Consider the following 22,441-nt stretch of genomic DNA (forward strand, 5'->3'; position numbering starts at 1 on the left):
CCACAGACTAGGCCACAGGTAATCAATATGGTGCCCTCCCAATGTTGATAGAATACAACTCCCATCATCCCTGAACACTGAGAATACTGGCTATACTGATGGAAGTTTGAGTTCAACACCTTGAGGACATCGCATTGACTATTCCTGGCCTAGGGTATTTGCCAACCAGATGCCAGTGGGAAGCCAGGAAACAAGACCAGAGCACACTTTGGGATTCCAAGCAACAGGTGTCCAAAGGCATCCTGCCTCCAAAAGAGGTGGTAGAACATTGTGGCTAGTGAAAGCCTTGTTCTAATTGGCCTGATCTTCTTTTAAAGCTATCCAAGTGATCATCACTACTGCCTGGAGAAGCAAATAATTTAACTATGCACTGTGTGAAGAAGTGCTTTCCTTTGCCTATCCTGAATATTCCAACATTCAGCTTCCTTGGATGGCCCCAAGTTCAAGTATTAAGAGAAAGGAAGAAAAACTTATCTCCACCCACTTATTCCATACCATATATTATGCAAAATTCATCTGCTTTTTAGCTTGTATGTCTGGGTTGCTGTCACATAATTCCTTACAGTCTACTAAAAATGGCAAATCCCAAACATTTAATCATGATGGCCACTAGATGGGTACAAAGATACTACACCATGAAAATGTGGCATGCCTAGCTAAGCAATATTGCTGTATTCCAAGTAAATGTTTCATTTGCTAGAATACTGGAGTTTGACCTAGGAAATCCTTGCTCGGCCATATTCTAACTTGGGAAAGTCAACTGCTGCTATATGAATAACCATAGCACAGGAGATGTTTCAGTCATCCTCTCATCATCCCTGACCATTGGTCATGCTGGTCCAACACCATCCCTAGATATACTAGAGACATTAGGGAAGCAGAAGGGGTGCTAGATACTGATTTTTATTTTTATTTTTTTGCAGTAACCACATATTTACTGTAGCAGCTAATCTGCCTGTTGCTCTATAGGGGCTTTGCCAAAATCTTGTGAGAATTCTATGTCTTGCATTTATTCTACTTTTCTTTGCCTGGATAGTTCAAGGTGGTACATAAAGTTAAAAAGATTCAACAACAAAATATGTTTAAATGCATTCTTCATTCAAGTGTCATTCAGCAGCAGAGGCTTCTGTTAGAAAAGTCAAAATGACTGATGAGTACTTAGAACACTTTGTCACAACTGAAGAGCAGCCTGGCCAATTTATACACATTAATTGACTTCTAAGGACTCCTGTGCATTACAGTGGTATGCTCAGGCAATGTATTCCCACCCTTTGTTAATATTATTGGGCAACACAGGAAAACTTCCAGACACTAAACCAATAAAATTTTAAAATGATCTCTAACTAGAAATATCCATCACCTCTGTATTATTATTGAGCAATGCTACCAGTTCCTTTTTTAAAAAATGCAATCAGCTGACCTTTTCTGCAACCTTTTACACATTTTATCGACACAATGAACAAAAGAAACAGGTTTACATATTATTAAAGAGATAATTCATCTGTGTATATCCAACTTTATTGCCAGCTGACATAATCAATCATTATTTTTAGTGCTTTTCCTGAGAACTAATCTCACAGCTATTTATGTCAGTTCAAGAATGTCAGAAAACATTTTGAAATTTTGTGTTATTTCTGGCATCGTTTTGTGCCTTATGAAAGGGCTTTTTTGCCCTACCAGTGTAATCATAATACATTAGTGCATACCTTCGATGAGAACCTGCTTGGGTTTTTAAAATCACAATCAAAAGCCTATTCCAATGGTTTATTAAGAACCTCACCTCCTCTGGTTTTCAATGGTATGCTAGGAATGTTGACATCTGTGGATGGCTCATTGTTCGTGCTGACACAATAAAAAGGTTCATCAAGAAAAGAAGGTTTTTTCAGCCTCTCTGTGCTAAGGGCAATTGACATGAAGTAGTCCTCAGAGCTACTGGCATGCACAATCTCCTCCTCTTGGCTTTCTTGATTCTCATTTTCTTTTTTCTCTAACAGGTGAGATTCATCCAGTGCTCTGCTGAGATTACAGTCAGAGGTTTCCATCATTTCCTTTGAACATGTATCATTATCTTGAGCATCCATCATTTCTGGGTTTGCCAGCTTTTCCACACTTTGGGCATCATCTGATGGAATGATGTCTTTAGCTGTGTTGCAACAGAGACTTGTTCGTTCAAGAAAGGATCCCTGAGATTTTGGCAAGGTAAGACTGTTTACTCTTCTTGGGGTTTGCATACATTCTTCCAGAAGGGCATTAAGCTGCTCTTCTGAGAGACAAGGCAGTACATCTGGCTGGAAAAACAAGGGAAAAATTCTCCCTGTCAAAATATAACTATAAATAATGCCTTCATAAAACAGCTTGGCGACACACAGAAATAATGGAAGCATTGATCTCTGATGCCAAAGAGCATAAACCAGGCTCCAGAATGAAGGAAAAGTACCAGACAATGAACCAAGAATGTTTTAATATGATCTATAACTGGAAATACACCTCCCACCTGTGGATTAAAAAAATAATAATACCTGCAGGAACTTGCTACCAGCCTGAGCTGAAGAGCTTTTGGGAAGCAACTGGTCACAGAATTAGACACAAATGTCCTATTGATTGTGTGAGGACATGACTGGTCTAATTGTAACAGCATTAATACCTTAGCCACAATGGAGTCAATGTTTCCTAGCCCACCACACTGCAGCACTCACAATAGTCCTTAAGTGACATTTTAGAGGCCTAGTGAGGGCAGTGGCAGTGTAAGCTGCTATTCACCCAATCATACACTTGGGTACACGGCCACATGAAGTGAGGTCAATTTTTGATGCTGCTACTTACAGAGGGGCCACCGCAGCCATTTCCAGCAACTGCGACATTGAAAAAGGAAAGTCATGGTAGCAGAAATGGCTGACCCTGTGCACTTGTAGTATGTAGCTCCTTCCTATTGAAGTTTCAAAGTGTGGTTGTGAAGGATTGTATGTTTGTGCAAAGATCCTAATATGAATGCTGAACATTGTAAGAATGGCCAATGCAGAGATGCCTGTATATGTGAGTGGAAAATATAGGGTCAAAACAAATACAATAACTTGTTACGCAGATGCAATAGTCGCAACATATAGAGCGCAACAGGCTGAATGGTAATGTTTGTAACAATTTTTTTATGGGTTACTTCCTAACATACAAATCAAGTCCAGGATGAACACCATATACTATCCTTAAGCAAGGTACCGTATATAACCTATTTAATTAAATCCAATGCAGATATAGTTCTTCCTTTCTTAATACTGTCTTGTTTGAATTCATATATTACACAGTCCTTGAATGTGAAACAAGGAAACATCCGGAAACCTTGTTCTGCCCAACCCAGCTGCCTGAGCCAGCCTGCCTGTGTCTGCGACCAATGCTAGCCAACCTCATCAGCTGTATCGTCCATGACATTCCGTGGACCTTTCCTTAATCACATTCGAGGACTGTGTAATATATGAAATCAAACAAGAATGTATAAAGAAAGGAAGAAATATATCTGCATTGGTTTTAATTAAATAGGTTATATACCTTGCTTAAGGATGGTGTACATCCTGCACTTGATTTGTATGTTAGGAAGTAACCAGTAAAAAATTTGTTACAAACGTTACCATTCAGCCTGTTGCGCTCTATATGTTGTGGAAAATATAGGGGACAATAATGTGACTTTGTCAGGCAGAAAGCATCCGGAAGCCCAACCACAGCTTCAGTCACCCTTTCATATGGTCTACTGAAGAGATTATTAAAGCTATGGTAGATCTATTGGCTGTGCCTTTATCTGCCTACTCACTTTATTCTTTATATTCAAAGTGGCTAACAATCTGGCTTAGAAAGGAATAAAGGCTTTAATTCATATCCATGAAGTCTTACAGCATCAATAAATCAACTAAACAATCCAACGTAGCAACGATCAAAACCCAATGGCTGGTCAATTTACAGATGGTTAATTTAATCATTGTTTTGGGATCAGCCTGCAACTTGAATTTGTTGTCAGATGTAAAGCTTTTTAAAAAATTAACTAATAACAACAATACAGGCAAATAGGTGGGTTTGAAGTACCTGCTTAAACACCAGAAGATATGGAGTCTGACAGATGTACCCATTTAGGACATTCCACAAGTCAGGCATCACGCAGAAAAGGTCCTGTTTCTGACTAAGATACCAAAAGGAGGAAATACATATTTCATGCGCCAATCAGATATTCCCTCTTGCCAGTGCTAAGAAGCAGCAGTCTGAGTTTTACAGATTTGTAACTAATTCTTACGGCAAGCCAAAAGGGACACCATCCATCCAAACGTTTTAATTTTCTTGGCTTCAATGGAAGACATTTATGCACATAGTGAACTATCACACTGAAATTGAGTTTTAACTTTAAGTTTAGCCATGCTCTCAGTAAGTGATGGACACATTTTAGTATACATTTGACCAATTAACTTATGGATCGACAGAAAACTCACACAGAAATAACGACTGCTCTTAAAGAGAGCAGAGGGCCTTCTCGGTAGTGGCACCTGCCCTGTGGAATGCCCTCCCATCAGATGTCAAGAAAATAAACAATTACCTGACTTTTAAAAGGCATCTGAAGGCAGCCCTGCTTAGGGAAGTTTTTAATGTTTGATGTTTTATTCTGTTTTTAATCTGTTGGGAGCCGCCCAGAGTGGCTGGGGAAACCGAGCCAGATGGGCGGGGTATGTATGTATGTATGTATAAATAATAATAATAATAATTTATTATTATTATTTGGTCAATAAATATGTTAAACAAACAAACAAAAAAGCCACTACTCCATAATATACAGAAGTATTTCACTTCTTGAAATACCAGTATAAACATTGACGTCGTATTTTATTATGAAAATAATACGATAAATTACTGTACATCTAGGGTTGCCACTTTTGAGTGTGAAGGCCTTTCAAAACCTTTGGATGGGCAAAAATTTAACAATATATTTCCCTTTCATGAAAATATTGTACTGCCAAGTACCTGTGAATTCCTTCTAGTAGCGCCAAGTGGAATGGCTTTAAGTTACTAGTTCTTCCCATCATTTGTTCACTTTTCCAATAAAAAATAAAATTCCAGTTTTGCAAGAGTGTAGTGGCAATAGAGTCCATCACCAATTTAAGTTACCATATCCATCCTTACTCCAAGCAAATGTGCTTACGTTTCGTATGTACAGTAATTTTCCAAAGTATAGTGTGTGGATTTTTCTCTTCTGTGTCCAGCTACAATTGCTTATTCAGTAGATTTAGCCATAAAAGAACTCTTCAAACCTCCCTAAGGGCTTTCCTTTCTTCTCATATTTCTTGCTGGCGTCCTTATACAAATATTTCTTGTCAAGAAGTAAATCAGCTGAGGCAATCAGCACACAGGCTGACATTTGGACAAATAATTAAAAGATTGAGTTACGTTTGTGAGGGAATCTCTCTTTTTTTCATTTTAAACATTTGATAGTAGAAATGTATTGCAGCTATCCTAATGTTCAAGGGTTTAAGGGATGCTAAGGACCTGCTTAAATAATGTACCTGCTGTAGCATCAATATTGTTACTGAGGTGATGGATTCTTAGGTAAAGGTAAAGGTAAAGGGACCCCTGACCATTAGGTCCAGTCGTGGCCGACTCTGGGGTTGTGGCACTCATCTCGCTTTATTGGCCGAGGGAGCTGGCGTACAGCTTCCGGGTCATGTGGCCAGCATGACTAAGCCGCTTCTGGCAAACCAGAGCAGCACACAGAAACGCCGTTTACCTTCCCGTCAGAGCGGTACCTATTTATCTACTTGCACTTGGACGTGCTTTCGAACTGCTAGGTTGGGAGGAGCAGGGACCGAGCAACGGGAGCTTACACCGTTGCGGGGATTCGAAACGCCGACCTTCTGATCGGCAAGCCCTAGGCTCTGTGGTTTAACCCACAGCGCCACCTGCGTTGTAAGATGGATTCTTACAGCAGGCTAAATAAGGGGCATGACCCTGCCAAAGTCAAGCACTTTTGCTTTCAATGGGGGAGATATAAGCACATGCTTCATCCTGCCATTAAAACCAGTGGGACTTGATTTCACGGCTCCCCTTGCACCCCCTAGCCGTCTTCCCCCAACCTGGAGCCCTCCAAAAGTTTTGGACCACAGCTTCCATCGCAGCTGTGCTGGCTGGAGCTGATGGGAGTTGAAGGATTTGAAATGGAAGAAGGCTGCCCTAATCCACCAGCCACAGCAAGCAGGACTTGGTGTTTCCCCACAGCAGGCAAAAAAGGAAAGGCAAGCAAGGAAATTTGTGGAATTTTGGGTCATAGAAGTGATTTGTGAGAAGTCACTTCTGTTACTCCAGAGAAAGAAGAATCCCTCACAGTCTACATTATATGCAGGCTACATTATTCAGCAGGTGACTCTCCTCACTGCTGCATTTCCATGCTGGGTAAATCTTTACCTGCTTATAATTTTACTTTTCACACAGCTGCTAAAAACACAGAGGCTTCATCAGGGGGGAAAAGGTTGCAAAAGGACCAATACTCATTGCCATTCCTTAATCCCACCACTACCATTCCTGTATTGTTCATTTACTGAAAACTGTATGATTTCTGGACAGCAGAAGGGCTGTGTTATTTCTATGGCCCGCCTCATGACTTGCACACTACTACAGAAGTGATAAACAGTAATAAAACTTGAGTAGTAAAACTAACAGTGATGCTTTCGGGATCTTCAGAAGAGAGAAATTAATATTTAGTGGTCCTGTTTATTGCCATCGGGGTGTATGCAATTTTATCTTGGCTCCAGAGAGGCTTCCCTGAGCAGAAAGCAAGATATGATTTCCACTCATTTCTCCTGATGTCTGCCATATATACCTCCTGTGCCGTTCCAAATGGTTCCTCAACCCTCTTGAGCTGACTGGGAAGTAAGAACAAGCTAAAATCATATCTCCTTTCCCTTCCACTCTCAGAAGCCTTGGTTGGGTCTAAGAGCTTTGCCTCTTACTTATTTTATTACATTTTTTCTTATGCCTTTCCATGTAAGGAGCTCAAGGTGGCATACGTGTTTCTCTGCCACCCATTTAATACTTGTAACAGCCCTTTGAGATAGGTTAGGCTGAGTCACACTGATGGGCCAATGATCACTCAGCAACATAGCTTAGAGAACATTTGACCCTGAGTTTCCCTAGTCCTAGTCTGACACTACACAAAACGTCTGTCGTTTCAGTGCCAAGCACAGGCCTACCTTTTTGCCCATGCTTTTTTAAAGGGTTAGAGCTGAATGTGTTTGTACATGGCTTGGTTTAAAGCCGTGGCTTTGGCTTTAGTTGTTCCTATTGTTTCAATGAATTTATATTTTATTGTGTTGTTATATGATTAATTATATTTTATTGTGTGCCCAACTTTGGGAAGAAGCCTTAATAAATAAACTGAAATATTTAGTAAGACAAACATGCCTGCTGTAAACATTACTGTTGCGGGGGGGGGGGACTTCAAGTCTCCAGGGCCAGATGAACTGCATCCAAGAGTATTAAAAGAACTGGCAGATGTGATTTCAGAACCACTGGCAGTCATCTTTGAGAATTCCTGGAGAACAGGCGAAGTCCCGGCAGACTGGAAGAGGGCAAATGTTGTCCCTATTTTCAAAAAGGGGAAAAGAGAGGACCCAAATAATTACCGCCCAGTCAGTCTGACATCAATACCAGGGAAGATTCTGGAGCAGATCATTAAGCAAACAGTCTGTGAGCACCTAGAAAGGAATGCTGTGATCACCAATAGTCAGCATGGATTTCTGAAAAATAAGTCATGTCAGACTAACCTGATCTCGTTTTTTGACAGAATTACAAGCCTGGTAGATGAAGGGAACGCAGTGGATGTAGCCTACCTTGATTTCAGCAAGGCATTTGACAAGGTGCCCCATGATATTCTTGTAAAGAAGCTGGTAAAATGCGGTCTTGACTTTGCTACCACTCAGTGGATTTGTAACTGGCTGACTGACCGAACCCAAAGGGTGCTCATCAATGGTTCCTCTTCATCCTGGAGAAGAGTGACTAGTGGGGTGCCACAGGGTTCTGTCTTGGGCCCGGTCTTATTCAACATCTTTATCAACGACTTGGATGATGGACTCAAGGGCATCCTGATCAAATTTGCAGATGACACCAAACTGGGAGGGGTGGCTAACACCCCAGAGGAGAGGATCACACTTCAAAACGACCTTGACAGATTAGAGAACTGGGCCAAAACAAACAAGATGAATTTTAACAGGGAGAAATGTAAAGTATTGCACTTGGGCAAAAAAAATGAGAGGCACAAATACAAGATGGGTGACACCTGGCTTGAGAGCACTACATGTGAAAAGGATCTAGGAGTCTTGGTTGACCACAAACTTGACATGAGCCAACAGTGTGACGCGGCAGCTAAAAAAGCCAATGCAATTCTGGGCTGCATCAATAGGAGTATAGCATCTAGATCAAGGGAAGTAATAGTGCCACTGTATTCTGCTCTGGTCAGACCTCACCTGGAGTACTGTGTCCAGTTCTGGGCACCACAGTTCAAGAAGGACATTGACAAACTGGAACGTGTCCAGAGGACGGCAACCAAAATGGTCAAAGGCCTGGAAACGATGCCTTATGAGGAACGGCTAAGGGAGCTGGGCATGTTTAGCCTGGAGAAGAGGAGGTTAAGGGGTGATATGATAGCCATGTTCAAATATATAAAAGGATGTCACATAGAGGAGGGAGAAAGGTTGTTTTCTGCTGCTCCAGAGAAGCGGACACGGAGCAATGGATCCAAACTACAAGAAAGAAGATTCCACCTAAACATTAGGAAGAACTTCCTGACAGTAAGAGCTGTTCGACAGTGGAATTTGCTGCCAAGGAGTGTGGTGGAGTCTCCTTCTTTGGAGGTCTTTAAGCAGAGGCTTGACAACCATATGTCAGGAGTGCTCTGATGGTGTTTCCTGCTTGGCAGGGGGTTGGACTCGATGGCCCTTGTGGTCTCTTCCAACTCTATGATTCTATGATTCTATGATTCTATGACTTGTTCTGTAGTCTGAGTCCTATTAGAATAATGTGCTCCTTATTCTTCCTAATTTTTAACAGGACAGTGTCCCTATGTGTGCTACACTTTTTAATGCTGAGAGTGAGAGAGAGAAAATATCATTCATTATCAGCTGTGTTGGGTGCTTCCTAATGGTCTTTCCAGCAGCGTTCTCTTTGTGTAAGTTGCAGCCAACTAGCATGGTATTTCCCTGACCCCAGATGCCTTTTTCTACCTGAGGGTCTTTAAAGCTTAGCTGAATTCCTCAGCTGCATGAGTCTATAGGATAAATCCTGCTGCATGTGGTAGGAATGTGTACTTGTAATTACTTTCTGCACAAACCCTGTTGTGACTCCAAGCTTTCGAGCTCAAAGGTTTAGGAATTGTTTTCAGTGTCAGTACTGAAAAAGAGACAGGCAACCAGCAAAAATTAATATATGTTGCTTTCTCATGGCCCAGAACCTTAGTATGATAGTCAGACACGCTCCAAAAACAGATTCTGTCAAAAGTCCAGTCCTCAAAATGTGCCACCAAACTGGTGTCTAATTTTAAAAGTCATATTGATTTACAATATACAGTCAATGAGATATATGTGTATTCTTCACATAATAAGAAAAATGAACCAGAGGAATAGTTCAGGCATGTTGCTTCTACATTTCACAACTTTGGCTCAGAGAAACATTAATCCACTCTAATTACTCATTCTTTATGCCAGTTCCTTCTCACCCTTAAACTGCTGAGATGTATTAAACATACAGTATGTTACGTTATAAATATGGCTTTTAATCTCTTTTGCGGCAACTTGCTCCTTCCTTGCTGAAATAAATCTACTGTGAGCATTCAATAATTTCTTGAAACTGTTTTTAATTTGTTTGATTGTTGTTGTTGTTTTGGGGGAGGGGAGATGGGTCTGCGAAAGGAGCTGGGGGACCAATCACAGTGGTTGAGGGTAGGGGGGGTATGGTGTTTAAGGTGGGGCAGGCCAGGTAAGGGGCACATGGCACAGGAAGTTGGGGACTATGCCACATGCCAGCACCCCCCCACCAAACCTGGGGAATTGTGAAACACTAAAAAAAAATTCAGAACAATATTTTAAAATTTTACAAGTGAAGAGAACTGACACTAATCCATCCTGCAAAGTATAAAGTTATCAAAATCAGATGGCAACTAGGACGTTCTGCAGCTCAGATCAGAACTAGATCTCACAAAAGGTACACTTTGAGCAGGCAGTGAGGAGAAGCTAGTCTCTTAGCCCCATCCCCTATTACTTGACATTTTCAGCCAGCTCATTTATATACAAATATATACATAGCCTCCCTTTAATTATTTAGCACTGTAGGCAAACAGATTTTATAAGAGTAAAATATGAATATTGTTTCACCACAGCTATGGCTCCAAACTTCAGTGAAACCAACACAGAGAGCCAAGAATGCTTAGATGTGGTTTTGTCTGCTTTCAATTACAAAAAGCCAATACGCTTATCAAGTTTGCACATGTTTGCTTTCATGTTTCGCAGAGTATGATATGAAGTGGCGTCAGTGCCCACTATCTCAGTGTTTATATTCTGGCACAAACTACTGAAAGATGTTAGGAAAATGCAGGAATAAAACGCACTCCTCTTGTAGCTTTCTTAAAAGTGTTTGTTAATCGATGATGCCGTGCTTAACAAGGAATTTTGAATAATGCTCACCCAGAGAGGTACTTAAAGTTTAACAAATGCACATTAAACCTCAGAGTTATTTCATTCATATGCTGGTGGTCACAGTTGGAGAAACTGGAAGAACAACAGCAGTAGGAGCTTCTCTTTGCAGCGGAAATATATCATAACATCTACAGTGCTCATGCAGACACTAAAGATATGGGGTCTACTCTTCCCCCTTTTGATTCTAACTGACAACATCCCAAAACAAAGAGTAAAACTATTTTTCAATGCAGTGACGGTGGCTAGGGTACTAAGAGCAAAGTACAGTGGTACCTCGGGTTAAGTACTTAATTCGTTCTGGAGGTCCGTTCTTAACCTGAAACTGTTCTTAACCTGAAGCATCACTTTAGCTAATGGGGCCTCCTGCTGCTGCTGTGCCACTGGAGCACAATTTCTGTTCTCATCCTGAAGCAAAGTTCTTAACTCGAGGTACTATTTCTGGGTTAGCGGAGTCTGTAACCTGAAGCGTATGTAATCTGAAGCATCTGTAACGCTTCACTGTACTGGAAGGGTGACCATATGCCAACTAGAGGAGAATGGCTACAAAATCTGAGTGAGTATTTGGAACTCACTAAGTTGACTGAAGTCTTAAGGAACAAGTCAATTAAAATATTCCAGAAGGAATGGGAATGCTTAAATACCTACCTATCGAGTCAAGGTTCAACAACCAAGATTTGCTTGTGTTTAGAATAAAACCGTAAGTAGGAAAATGTCTCCTTATACCAAGACGAGGAATATATTGAAATACATACAGAGAAATTGCTTTAGTTATAAGAAATGAACCACCGTGCGGTCAATGGAAGTCAAAAAACCAAAAGTATATAAAAAAAGAGATTCACCCCCAGAAGGGTCAGCATCTCGGTAGAGAAATGACATTCTGGACTGTCTATTATTGCATTATACTTGTATTATACTTATGTTCTTACTTTTTGCGTTTGCTCTGTTTTCTTTTTTGTTTTCTTTTTTGTTTCTTTGTCTTTCTTTTCTTTTTTCTTTTTTGTATTCAATTGAAATGTTTTTATACTTTGTTTTATTTGTATTTGCATAACAATTCAATAAAAAATATTTTAAAAAAATACTCTTACCCCTTGTAATCCTATACAATATAGTAATTATTATTTATACAGTGCCTTTTAAGAGATGAGTTTCTGCCCACGAGTGTAGCAATACTGAGTTAGACAGACTAACACACTGGCTCACTATAAAGCAGATTTCTATGCTCAAAGCACATTGAAATGAACAAAATAATCCAGGGGTGGGGAATACGGCATAAAAGATGTAGGCTTACGGTACAATCCTCTCTACGTTTGCGTAGAAGTAAATCCCACTGGGTCTTACTCCCAGCTAGGCAACCCTGGCTAAAGATGCACATAGGGTTGCAGCCTTAGAAACCACTACATAGAAAAGAGCAATTGCTCAAATATTCGAGTATATGTTGGAGACAAAGAAAAATGAGACTGAACACTGGATCATTGTTTTCCCCTTTCTTAAATTTATGCCAGATGTACAAGTAATCACTGTCAGCACCTCTATCATCAGCTGCATAATTAAATTCAAAGTGTCAGCTATCTCCCATCTCCTCAAGAGTACAGGCGCATAATGTATACATCCCGCCAATGTGAACAATTTAGTGTCATCTTGCCAACTTGGAAGATGGGCTCACCATTTCTACACCGTTCACCTTAAGAGGAGGATTGAATGCAAGCCATTAGCGTGAGCTTTTGTATGGATTTACAGCCAAACCTGAATCTGAGAAAGGGTTAACCAAGGCACAGCACAGCACTTATTTTCGGGGCTAGGATTTAGCCCTGGGATTTTGTAAAGTAAGAATGAAGATAGTGCCTCAGAGCTTGTACCATACGTAGAGCTTTATCAGGTTGCAAGTAGAAATCAAGGGCATTAAGATGAAACAGGAGACACAGAAGTCACAGTTTTTCCTACATGTTTTTCCCAATCTACTGTGTGCAATGCACCTGAAGCCCTGCTTGCTGTAGGAGAGTGATAGGTGACCTGTGGCTCTTCAGACCTCCCATCAGCCTCAGCTACCATGGCCAATGGTCAGGTATGGTGGGGACTATAGCTCAGCAACTTCCAGAAGGCTGTATGTTGCCCACCCATGCCCCACTACAGGAAGTGTGGGAAGAGCACAAACAAAATAGGGGTGTGTGTGTGTGGGTGTGTGTAGGGGAGGAACCATGGCTAATGAGCCTCCCACACCATATTGCGATTCACAGCACAATTCTAAACATATCAACTAAGATTTCAATGGAATTGCAGGATCGGCTAAAAATGTGACAACCCTGACTAAAGCATTACCTAACCATACTATTTTTGAGGGTTACTGCTATGTAACGAGTACATAGCTTGGTGCTAGTGCAAAGTAAGAAACTAAACTCGATGACCTGGGCCAGAGGAACCCATGATATCTGAAGGAATGATTCAAGTACAACCCATAAACAATGAGGACAGTAAGGATATAATACTGGAGGCTGCAGGTTGTAAGCTAAGCTCTTCACCACTCAGGAAGTAACCAAGACACTTTTGTTAATGTTAAACTTCAATCCAATTGATGAAGGGTAGGCAGTGGTGTGGGAGGCAGTGGAGGACAGAGGTACCTGGCGTGCTCTGGTCCATGGGGTCACGAAGAGTCGGACACGACTAAACGACTAAACAACAACAAGCATTCATTCATTCATTCATTCATTCTGCATACTGCCCTTCATCCAAAGATCTCACGGTGGTTCACAGCATAAAAATACAAAATGACTCTACCCTAGCTTTTCAGCTAAAAGCAGCAGTGGAGAGGTGAGGAATGATGTGTCCTTTCTCTTAAAGTCCACTCAATTCTTACCTGCCCTGATGCCTGCTGTGAGGCGTCTGAGAAGACAAGTCCGCTCACGCCCTTTGGTGCGGTGGCATTGCAGGAAGGCAGAGGCTTCACCAGGGCCCCGACGAGGGAACTTGAACTTGTTCCTTCATCAGGTTTCCCCCCTACCCACAATTGGTTTAAGCTGATAGTCAATGACTTTGCTGTGGCTATGGTGGTCGCCATCCTTTATGGGCCGGGTAGGAATTTGCCCACCCGGCTAATTGGCACTGACCCGGTGGTTTTGTCTACTTCATAGCAATCGTCACAACTGGTTGGGCATCGGGGCAATCCTTTGTTTTGGATGGAGGGGAGGTTGTAGTCTTCGCCTGCCCCTCCAAACGCTGGAGTATCCCGTTAAAGGGGTCCGGAGGTAATGGCCATGTCCGTGTGCCCAAGTGGGGGCCAGTGCCAAAGGCACTCCCACAGACCCTATTGGATGTAAGCCTTAGGAACCCCCTGTCTGGATTGACCATGCGTCACTTCCAGCGAGAGGACAGTAAATATTTTGATTGCCCCATGCCAAACCTCTTTCATCTGTATTCAAAAAAGTTGTGGCCTGTTTTGACCCCAAAAAGCAGCCTCATTGGTCTCTTAATTGCATGGGTTGGGGGATGGGAACCCAACGTCTGGCCCTGCAAGTGCACAGCTCTGGAGCCCTATGTCCTTCTCGCTGACCCTATTTGCCTGCCTCTCACGCATTTCACCATGCAGCCAATTACAGCACCTTTCACTAAGCATAATCCCAAATGTCCCGGCTACAGTTCCCACTGACACAAAGCTCCAATCCGACAAACCATGAGCGCATTCTTGTCTTGACGAGCTCTGTTCCGCAAAGGCACAAAGAAAGGCAGCCGCTGTAGCACGGCACTGAAACGCAGGCTTATCTGCATGTATTAAAAGTGTCAAAGAAATATCCAGGCCAAAACTACAGCAGAAGGAATATTATTGCTGAATGTTTCGGTTGGCTCGTAGCTTTTTCTGACGAAGGCATATTGTCTCCCTGCTTTTCAGAGTAGCTCAGAAATGTGAAGGAACAATAAAGGGAAAGCGCCACAGTAAGTCTCCTGGGATTGCTAAAGGTAAGACTCTCAGGGAGGACGAATCTTAGCATTTCAGAGCAATCCTATGGATGCCTATTTCAGAAGTAAACCCTGCTGAATGCAGCAGCCATCCTATATATACTTGGGTACACATATGGGCAGACCTCTCCATTTAATTTTCCAGTTTTCCAGTCTTAAGTTCATCTCCTGATGAAAATTTATCATTTTAGTGTGAATTTCTCCCAATAAACATATGCCAGTATGCAATTTTACCTAATGTACAATTTTCTGCGCAGCAGTTCCCCTGACATAATGCACTTTGGCATGTTATCTTCAGTAAGATACGCATTTATGCACACTCTCTCTCAATATATGTTTTTTTGTGCAGATAAACATTACTTGGCCAGAGACCTACATGACAAAATCTGGAGAATTTTGAATTTCAAAGGACAGCTGTGTTTCAGCTTGGATATTGTTTTGGAAAAGTGAGAACTAGATTGGTTTCCCTTGAAAGGTGAACTGAATCAAATTTCTCCCCCATCCCTAGTCCCATTAAACTCAGTGAGATTTACTTCTGAGCACGCAGCCATATGACTGTGCTATTAGATATTTAGCATTAAGTGGGTCCTGGTGAAATGAAATATAGAACTCATGAAGGACTTAAAGATGACAAGAGAGAGAGAAAGCAGTAATTCTTTGTTATATGATTGTGCAGGGCACATTTTTTTCATAGGTAAAAGGGTAAAGGTAAAGGACCCCCTGGGCATTTTTTCATGTCCCTGTGTTAAATAGCGAGTAATTTTACCGGAAAGGCTGCAAATATATATTTTTTAGACTTAAAATGAGCACAAGCATCTCAAAATCATGATACAATCGAGCATAAAATTCATTTCATATGGATTATACACATACTAAAAGTTTATTATTTCATACGCATCTTCAAAGCAATTCAGGTAACATGTTAGTAAAACTTTGAGTGCCCAGATTGCAATGGAACATTTTTGGGGGGTGGGGCTAAAACAGGATTTCAACAGGGGAAATACAACAAGTGCAGCATAACAGTGCAATGATGGGGAAACTTTGACTTTAGTCTGTTGATTTTCTGCCAGTTATGTAACTAATAAAGGAACAAGAATTTTTTTACTTTGCCTTTTTAAAGGACAAAATGAACTCAATTAGCTTAGTACACTTGCTCTGTGGAGGAATGCCAAGAGTCAACTTGTAAGAATCAACTGTCTGCATTTTCATTTAATTGTGTAAATTATTAATAGAACATATGGGCAGATAATAATCTACTTAACAGAGATCATTATTACCATTATGTTATCATTATTTATTCAGAGCCAAAAATTACAGTCATTTCACATACCTCATGGGGGAAAAACCAGTTTGCTGCATTCACAATGTATTTTTTAAAAATAATAATAATTAAAAATCCCATTCTATTATGAAAAAGCCTTTCAGCTTACATAGAACTTTAAAATATATGCATAAATTATGCATAAAAACACAACTAGGAAAAAACAGAGCAGAAAATGAGTCAAGTTTAAAACAACAATTAAAAAAACAGCAGCTAAATGGCAAAGGGGCAGGTTATTTGCTTGTTAGTGGTAAGACATCATACAGTGCCTGGCAAGCCTCCATCAATAAAGAGGTCTGAAATTTGGGGCACGACAGCTGAAAAGACCCTTAATAGTTCCGACTAACCTAACCTCTGGTTGTGGAGAGATCTCAAAACTTAATAAGCTAGGCAGGTTTAGTATGAAGGAAGTGATCTTTAAGGCAGTGTGGTTCCAAACTGCTTAGAGTTTTGAAGGATAAAACCAGCTCTTTAAATGGGAGCCAACAGAGTTCCTTTAAATTGATATGATGTGTTCCTTACGCCTAGTCCCAATTAGTAATCTAGCTGCCGTATTTTGTACGTTTTCTGGGCCCTCAACAAGGGCAGCCCACAGGCAACAAAACTGCAGTAGACGCGGTGTGAATAATTGTAGCCAAACTATCCCTGTCTATATGGCAGGCTGTACAAAAAGCACTGTTCAATGCAGAATTCAATGTGGCCTAGTGCTTAAAGAATACTCACCTTGCTTTCAATTCAAAGATCCTACTCAAACAATTTTAAAAATCCAAAGAGTTTTCCCAAAAGTAAGCACCATTTTCATTACACATCTCTTTCTCTCTTTCTGCCTGATTTTTTGTTGTTGTTTTGTTTTGCAGTGACATAAGAGATGGCTGTAAAACTCCTACGTTAAAGGTTAAATATGATTTTGGTAAGATAGATATTTGGGGATTTCTATCCTCGTTCTTTCAGTTGGAATTCTGAAAGATTTTACACACCTTGCTGAGCACAGCTGCAATCTGACATTCCCCCCAGTAGCTTACCAATACCTTCGCTGGAGCCCTGGAGGAAACATTCTCACGGAGCTTGCAAAAGAATTCGCATTCCTTGTTAACTCTGTCCTTGACCTCTCATAAACTGAGCTCTTCAGTTCTGCCAAACTACACTCACATCTACACACATCCACAAAGCCTTTTGGGAACTGCAACCACATTACGGCTTTCTGCAAAGTAATTCCTGCAGCTGCAGGCTTTGAAACAGCACCTTCTTCCAGATTTAAGGACTAGATGAATTTAATGATCAGCAAATGAAACCCAATCCAGGTTTCCAAAATATTATCAATTTTCTTTTTTTAAAAAAGTATAAACACAATTATGACACCAGTGAATGTGAATCTTCTTTTTGACTAAATATCCAGAAGTGGGAATAACAAGTGCAAGCTTATTCTGTGAACCGCCTTGAAACCTGAGGGTATAGGGTGGTATATTATATTATATTATATTATATTATATTATATTACATTATATTATATTATACTTTATTTTATTTTATTTTATTGTTGAAATTAAAAACCAGAGGGTTATAGTCAATGTAGCACTAAGCAAACCATTCCATCAAGTATTTCTGCTTGCCAGCCAGAACAACCTCCCCTCCTTGCACTGTTTTGGAGTTTTTCCTGACCTTCCAGAGCAAATTTGGGGAGAGTACAGGGGCACGTGGGAGGAGGGGAAGCCCCTTTGCAATTGCAGGACTCATTGTGCAATGTGCTAGCATGACTATTTAGTTTAGGTCCCGCTAGCACCACTGTTTAGTGCAGTTCCATTCTATTTTCAATAGCTCTTATTTATTCCTTCATGGGGGGTCTTCTGGTTACTCTTGCTTCCCTCCTTATTATATTTGTTTTCACAAAATTTAACAGTATTGTCCAGGTAATTCTGCCAGTTCCTGAAGCTGGGTAAATCAATTGCTCAGTATTTCAAAGGGACCCGGGGGGGGGGGGCTTTATTTATGTCAACCAATGGTGGTTTAGAACAGATATCTCAGCTGAACTGGAAAGAGGTGCAAATTCCAAGTGCACCCTCTCCCTTGCTTTCTGCTGCTCCACGAGGCAGGACTAGAGCCAATGGATAGAAACGGTAGAGAAGCAGGTTTTGGCAAAACGTAAGAAAAAACTTCCTAATGCTAAGAGGTGGATAATGAAATAGGCTGCCTCAGGAAGGAGTGCTCTCTTCTTTGCTAGAGGGATTTAAGAAGAGGCTGGATGGCAAACTGTCAATGCCCTCTTTTTTGGGGGGGAATGTTGGCACCATTCCTGCCCCCCCCCGAAGTCTGGCCATGGCCCTGTGCTCCACTGTCTCCCATCTCAGCCACGACTGATGGGACATTCTCACAAAATTAGTTATTTTCCATATCCACACTGATCCTTCTGTCCAAGTTCTGATGAAAGAAAGAACTATCAAAGTCCAATTACATTAATGGACACAAAACCTTCATGAAAAGGGGCAGCCCAATCAACAAAAAGCCAGCAGGAGCTAGCGGGGGGGGGGATTGCTTCTGGATCCTCAGAGGCCGATGCGTTCCTCAGCCCAGTAGGGGCTAGTGCGTAAACTGCACTGCTTCCAACTGGTTGCCCAGGTGGGAAACAGGTTTTTATGAGTCTCACCTCTTGCTCACAACCAGGCAAGACCCTGAGCAAACACAGCCCAAAGTGTCACCTGTTGCCGCTGCCCTCTTCAGCCCCAGCCGTCTTCTCCCACCCTTTGCTGCAGCTGTGAGGGCCTCTTTTGACAGGTGCACAGTCTGTGCTTTGTTCCACCCGAAGATATCCACAGAATTTATTTTGCCATTCTATGGCATTCAAAACTTGCAGAGTTTTATATTACAAATGACACTTTGATACACTTTGCAGTGTTTTATTTATCCAGCCAGATTGAGGTTCCCTGTTCTTTCATGCCACTGATGTTGCTTTAGTTTTCTTATAATTCTCTGGGCCTTGTTTTTATTAAAGATATTCTGTTCTTCAAGTCCCAGAATAGTAGTCAACTGAAAAAAACAACGGAGAAACAAATTCCTTTAATTCTTACAGTGGCAGTTATCTGCAAACCATTTGGAATTGGTCACCTTGCCCTTAAACCTATGTTTTTATATTGACTGCAACAAAATGAAAGCAACTGCAAGCATGCCGTTTTGCATCATTTGCATTTGAAAGCAATTTCTAACATAATTGTTTTTCAGCATGAAGGAAGATGCCTGGAAGCCTTGCATAGATAGTCATAGCATATCACTAGTGCATCTTTTTTGGAAGCACGTAGACACAGGTCACAATCCAGCAAAGAACTATACATTGTGAACAGAATGTGCAATGGGTTGTAAGAGTTCAATGGGACTTACTTTTGGGTAAGGCTATAAAGGATTGCGTCCTGCAATCTTATATACATTCACTAAGCAGTGAGTTCCTTCAGTGTAATTTATTTCCAACTCTACAATTCTATGATTCTACATTGAGATTCTTGCATCACAGGGGTTTCGACTACATGACCCCTAGGGTCCCTTCCAACTCTATAATGCTATGATTCTAAACATCCCATAGTTCTAGAATATCTGCATCACCACATCCATTTGATTTGCCTTCAGTCCAGATTTATTGGATAGACCCAGATTTGAACAATGGGAACACTGGGGAAGTGCATTTTTGTTGTTCCTGCCAGACCTCTTAGTGGCTTTCAGTACCATCAACCCTGATATTCTCCTGGGCTGCTTGGTGGAATTACGTAGTAAGTGTTGTTATTATTTGCAGTAGTTCCGGTTCTTCCTGGAGGGATGGTCTAATTCAGATGTAGCCAAAGTGAGTCCCTCCAGAGGTTGCTGGACCATAATTCCCATCAGCCAGCATGGTCAATGCTACCATATTAACACAAACACTGGTGGAGGTTGTCTGGGGTTTTGCACCGCTCTACTGACACCCATCTCTTCCACTATTTTTTTCGCAGCAGTTGGCTTTTTCTAGGCCACAGGGTTTCAAGCTGTGGAGACTGCTTTGGGGGAAGCTCTTTGAGGCTCTCTGGATCCTTTGAAGAGTCTGTGGATCTAGTTCTTGGAGTCCAGGGGCAGAAGTGTCTCCTTGGAGCTCAGGGGATGAGATGGGTACTCCGACGCTGGTAGATTCACAAGATGGACCAATGACTAGATGCAACTCCTCCTTGGGCTGCTATTGTAGGAGGGCTCTGAATCTAAGAAGTTCTGGTCCAGGGTCATGACAAGGGAATATGTGACTTCCAGGTTACAACAACTAGCTTGGCTACTGATATCTTTCTGGGAATTCTTCAAAGTCCTGGTTATTATCATCATAGCTCTGAAGACATTGGGATCTTCTCTTCTCTGTCCTGCCAAAACCTGATATGCATTTGGCAGAAATCTGAGGGCATGCTTAGTGGCTGCATCCAGATTTTGTAAGTCCCTACCAATAGATGTTGTTCTGCTATTAGGTAAAAGGCTTTTTACTTAAATAGATGTTTGGTCACAGAGCTGCGCTGTACTTCAATACGTAACTTACCCCATTGTCTGACATTTTATTTGCTTCCCCCCCCCCTCTATATATATACATATATATAAACTAGGACATTGGGTAGTATGTTTATTGTATTTTATTATAAAATTTATTGTTAACGACCTTGGGGGTTTTATGTGCAAGTACAGGGTAAACATACATACATACGTATGTATGTATGTATGTATGTATGTATGTTAAAGAGATCAGAGAAAATTTACTGTACTTAAGCCCACTGGCTGGGAAATCAAACTGGAAGTTCATTAGTTTAAATGGAAAACAATATGTTTTTCCAAACTCTTGGCAAAACCATCAGTACTTAGTGGAATTTTCTTCTACACTTAGAAGTAATAAGAATCCTTTAACATACACAGCTGGATTTCTGAACTGAATTAACTTTTACATAGCTTGGTCTAGCAAAGAGCTGCACTTCTCTCAAATTCAAGAGGAATTTTTATTATCATGGTTACTTAATCGGCAGGCAATGTAAGTGTCAAATATTTGGGATAGGTCTCCCAAGGATTTAACAGAAGGCTGCTTTGTTTCATAACAGAGGGCTCTTATGGAAAAATTATTGGTAATATTTCTCAAACATTATTATAGTAGCTTAAGGGTGGATGAAAGTCATTTAACTGTCATAATTCATTCTGCCAAGAGCACTGATGAATTTAATGAAACTATTTATTGAAGTTGGTTGAGAAAAGATTTTCAAAATTCTCAGGCAAACTATTCAAGATGAATAGGCTGATATATGAGACATTTATTTATTTGGATTTGTAGCGTGCCAATATCCTTGGGGAGCCGGGGGGGGGGATGTGTATACAAACAATTACAAGAGAAATTATCAAGGACCTCAGTCCTCGAAAGCCTCAAAAACTCTTTGATCACGTGCATGAAGGAACTTTAAGAGTGGAATTTTAAAATTATTCCAAGGACCCATCTGAATGGGCATTGTGTTCATGCTACCCTATTGCCAGTGTGATATAGTAGATGGAAAGGAGTCACGAAGGGTGATGAAATCCTTCTCAGCCATGAAGTTTGGGGGGTTGCATTTGCTCAATCTTTATCTTGAGTAAAAAAGAAACAAAAGCCTGAATTCAATTAACCCAGTGTGCTAGCTAAAGCCGGTGCAAGGGCTTCCACTAGCATAATGCAGCCTTCTCCCCTTCTCCTGACCCTCCAAAATTTGCTCTGAAGGTTCAGGAGAAACCACAGAACCATGCAGGGGGAGGAAAGGGGCTTTGTTCACTCTAGCAAGGAGAAATGCCCCCACTGATGAAACGATCAAGATAGTAAACACTGAATTCCACCCCAAGATTTGTATACACTGAGAAGTGCCATAGCAGGCCTACACAATTTGTGATTCACTAAAGCAAATTCAGACAACATACCAGGTATTGTGGCCTGTCAAGTGTTTGTGACTCCTCTTATTTCGCTGTTCCAGACACATGCAAAATTAGATTGTTCACAGAGTCTTTTGTGGGCTGCCACACATGCGTGGCGAGTGGCATTCAATTTAGTTGATCACAAGTTGTGGAAGCTTGCAGCACTGCAATGCACAGCAATAATAATAATATTGTGACAACTGTGAGTAGAGTCTGCTGAAAAATACTCTGGTATTTTATTAGAAGATTTGTGTGTTTCCAACACAAGAAGCTCTTGGAGAACTTTATGCTTCTCACCCCAATTTATGTAATTCGTGAGCATTCTTTGTTAATTTATGTAGAGTTTAACAGCATTTATTTCTGTTTATGTTTTCTTCTTCAAGCTTTTGCAGAATACAGTGGTACCTCGGGTTAAGTACTTAATTCGTTCCGGAGGTCCGTTCTTAACCTGAAACTATTCTTAACCTGAAGCACCACTTTAGCTAATGGGGCCTCCTGCTGCTGCTGCACCGCTGGAGCATGATTTCTGTTCTCATCCTGAAGCAAAGTTCTTAAC

The 22,441-nt window shown here is 41.1% G+C and overlaps 1 protein-coding gene across 3 annotated transcripts in view; it reads right to left on the minus strand.

Moving 5' to 3' along the window:
* Nucleotides 1–22,441, minus strand: part of FSIP1 (fibrous sheath interacting protein 1) — a 95,997-nt gene that overhangs the window by 27,492 nt on the left and 46,064 nt on the right. For all 3 annotated transcript variants that reach the window (XM_053382119.1, XM_053382110.1, XM_053382100.1), the window contains exon 12: nucleotides 1,781–2,288. In XM_053382119.1, coding sequence (XP_053238094.1) covers nucleotides 1,781–2,288 — 508 coding nt within the window. The remainder of the gene's footprint in view (nucleotides 1–1,780; nucleotides 2,289–22,441) is intronic.

The sequence above is a fragment of the Podarcis raffonei genome, chromosome 1, assembly GCF_027172205.1.
Source record: "Podarcis raffonei isolate rPodRaf1 chromosome 1, rPodRaf1.pri, whole genome shotgun sequence".
Classification (NCBI taxonomy): Eukaryota; Metazoa; Chordata; class Lepidosauria; order Squamata; family Lacertidae; genus Podarcis; species Podarcis raffonei.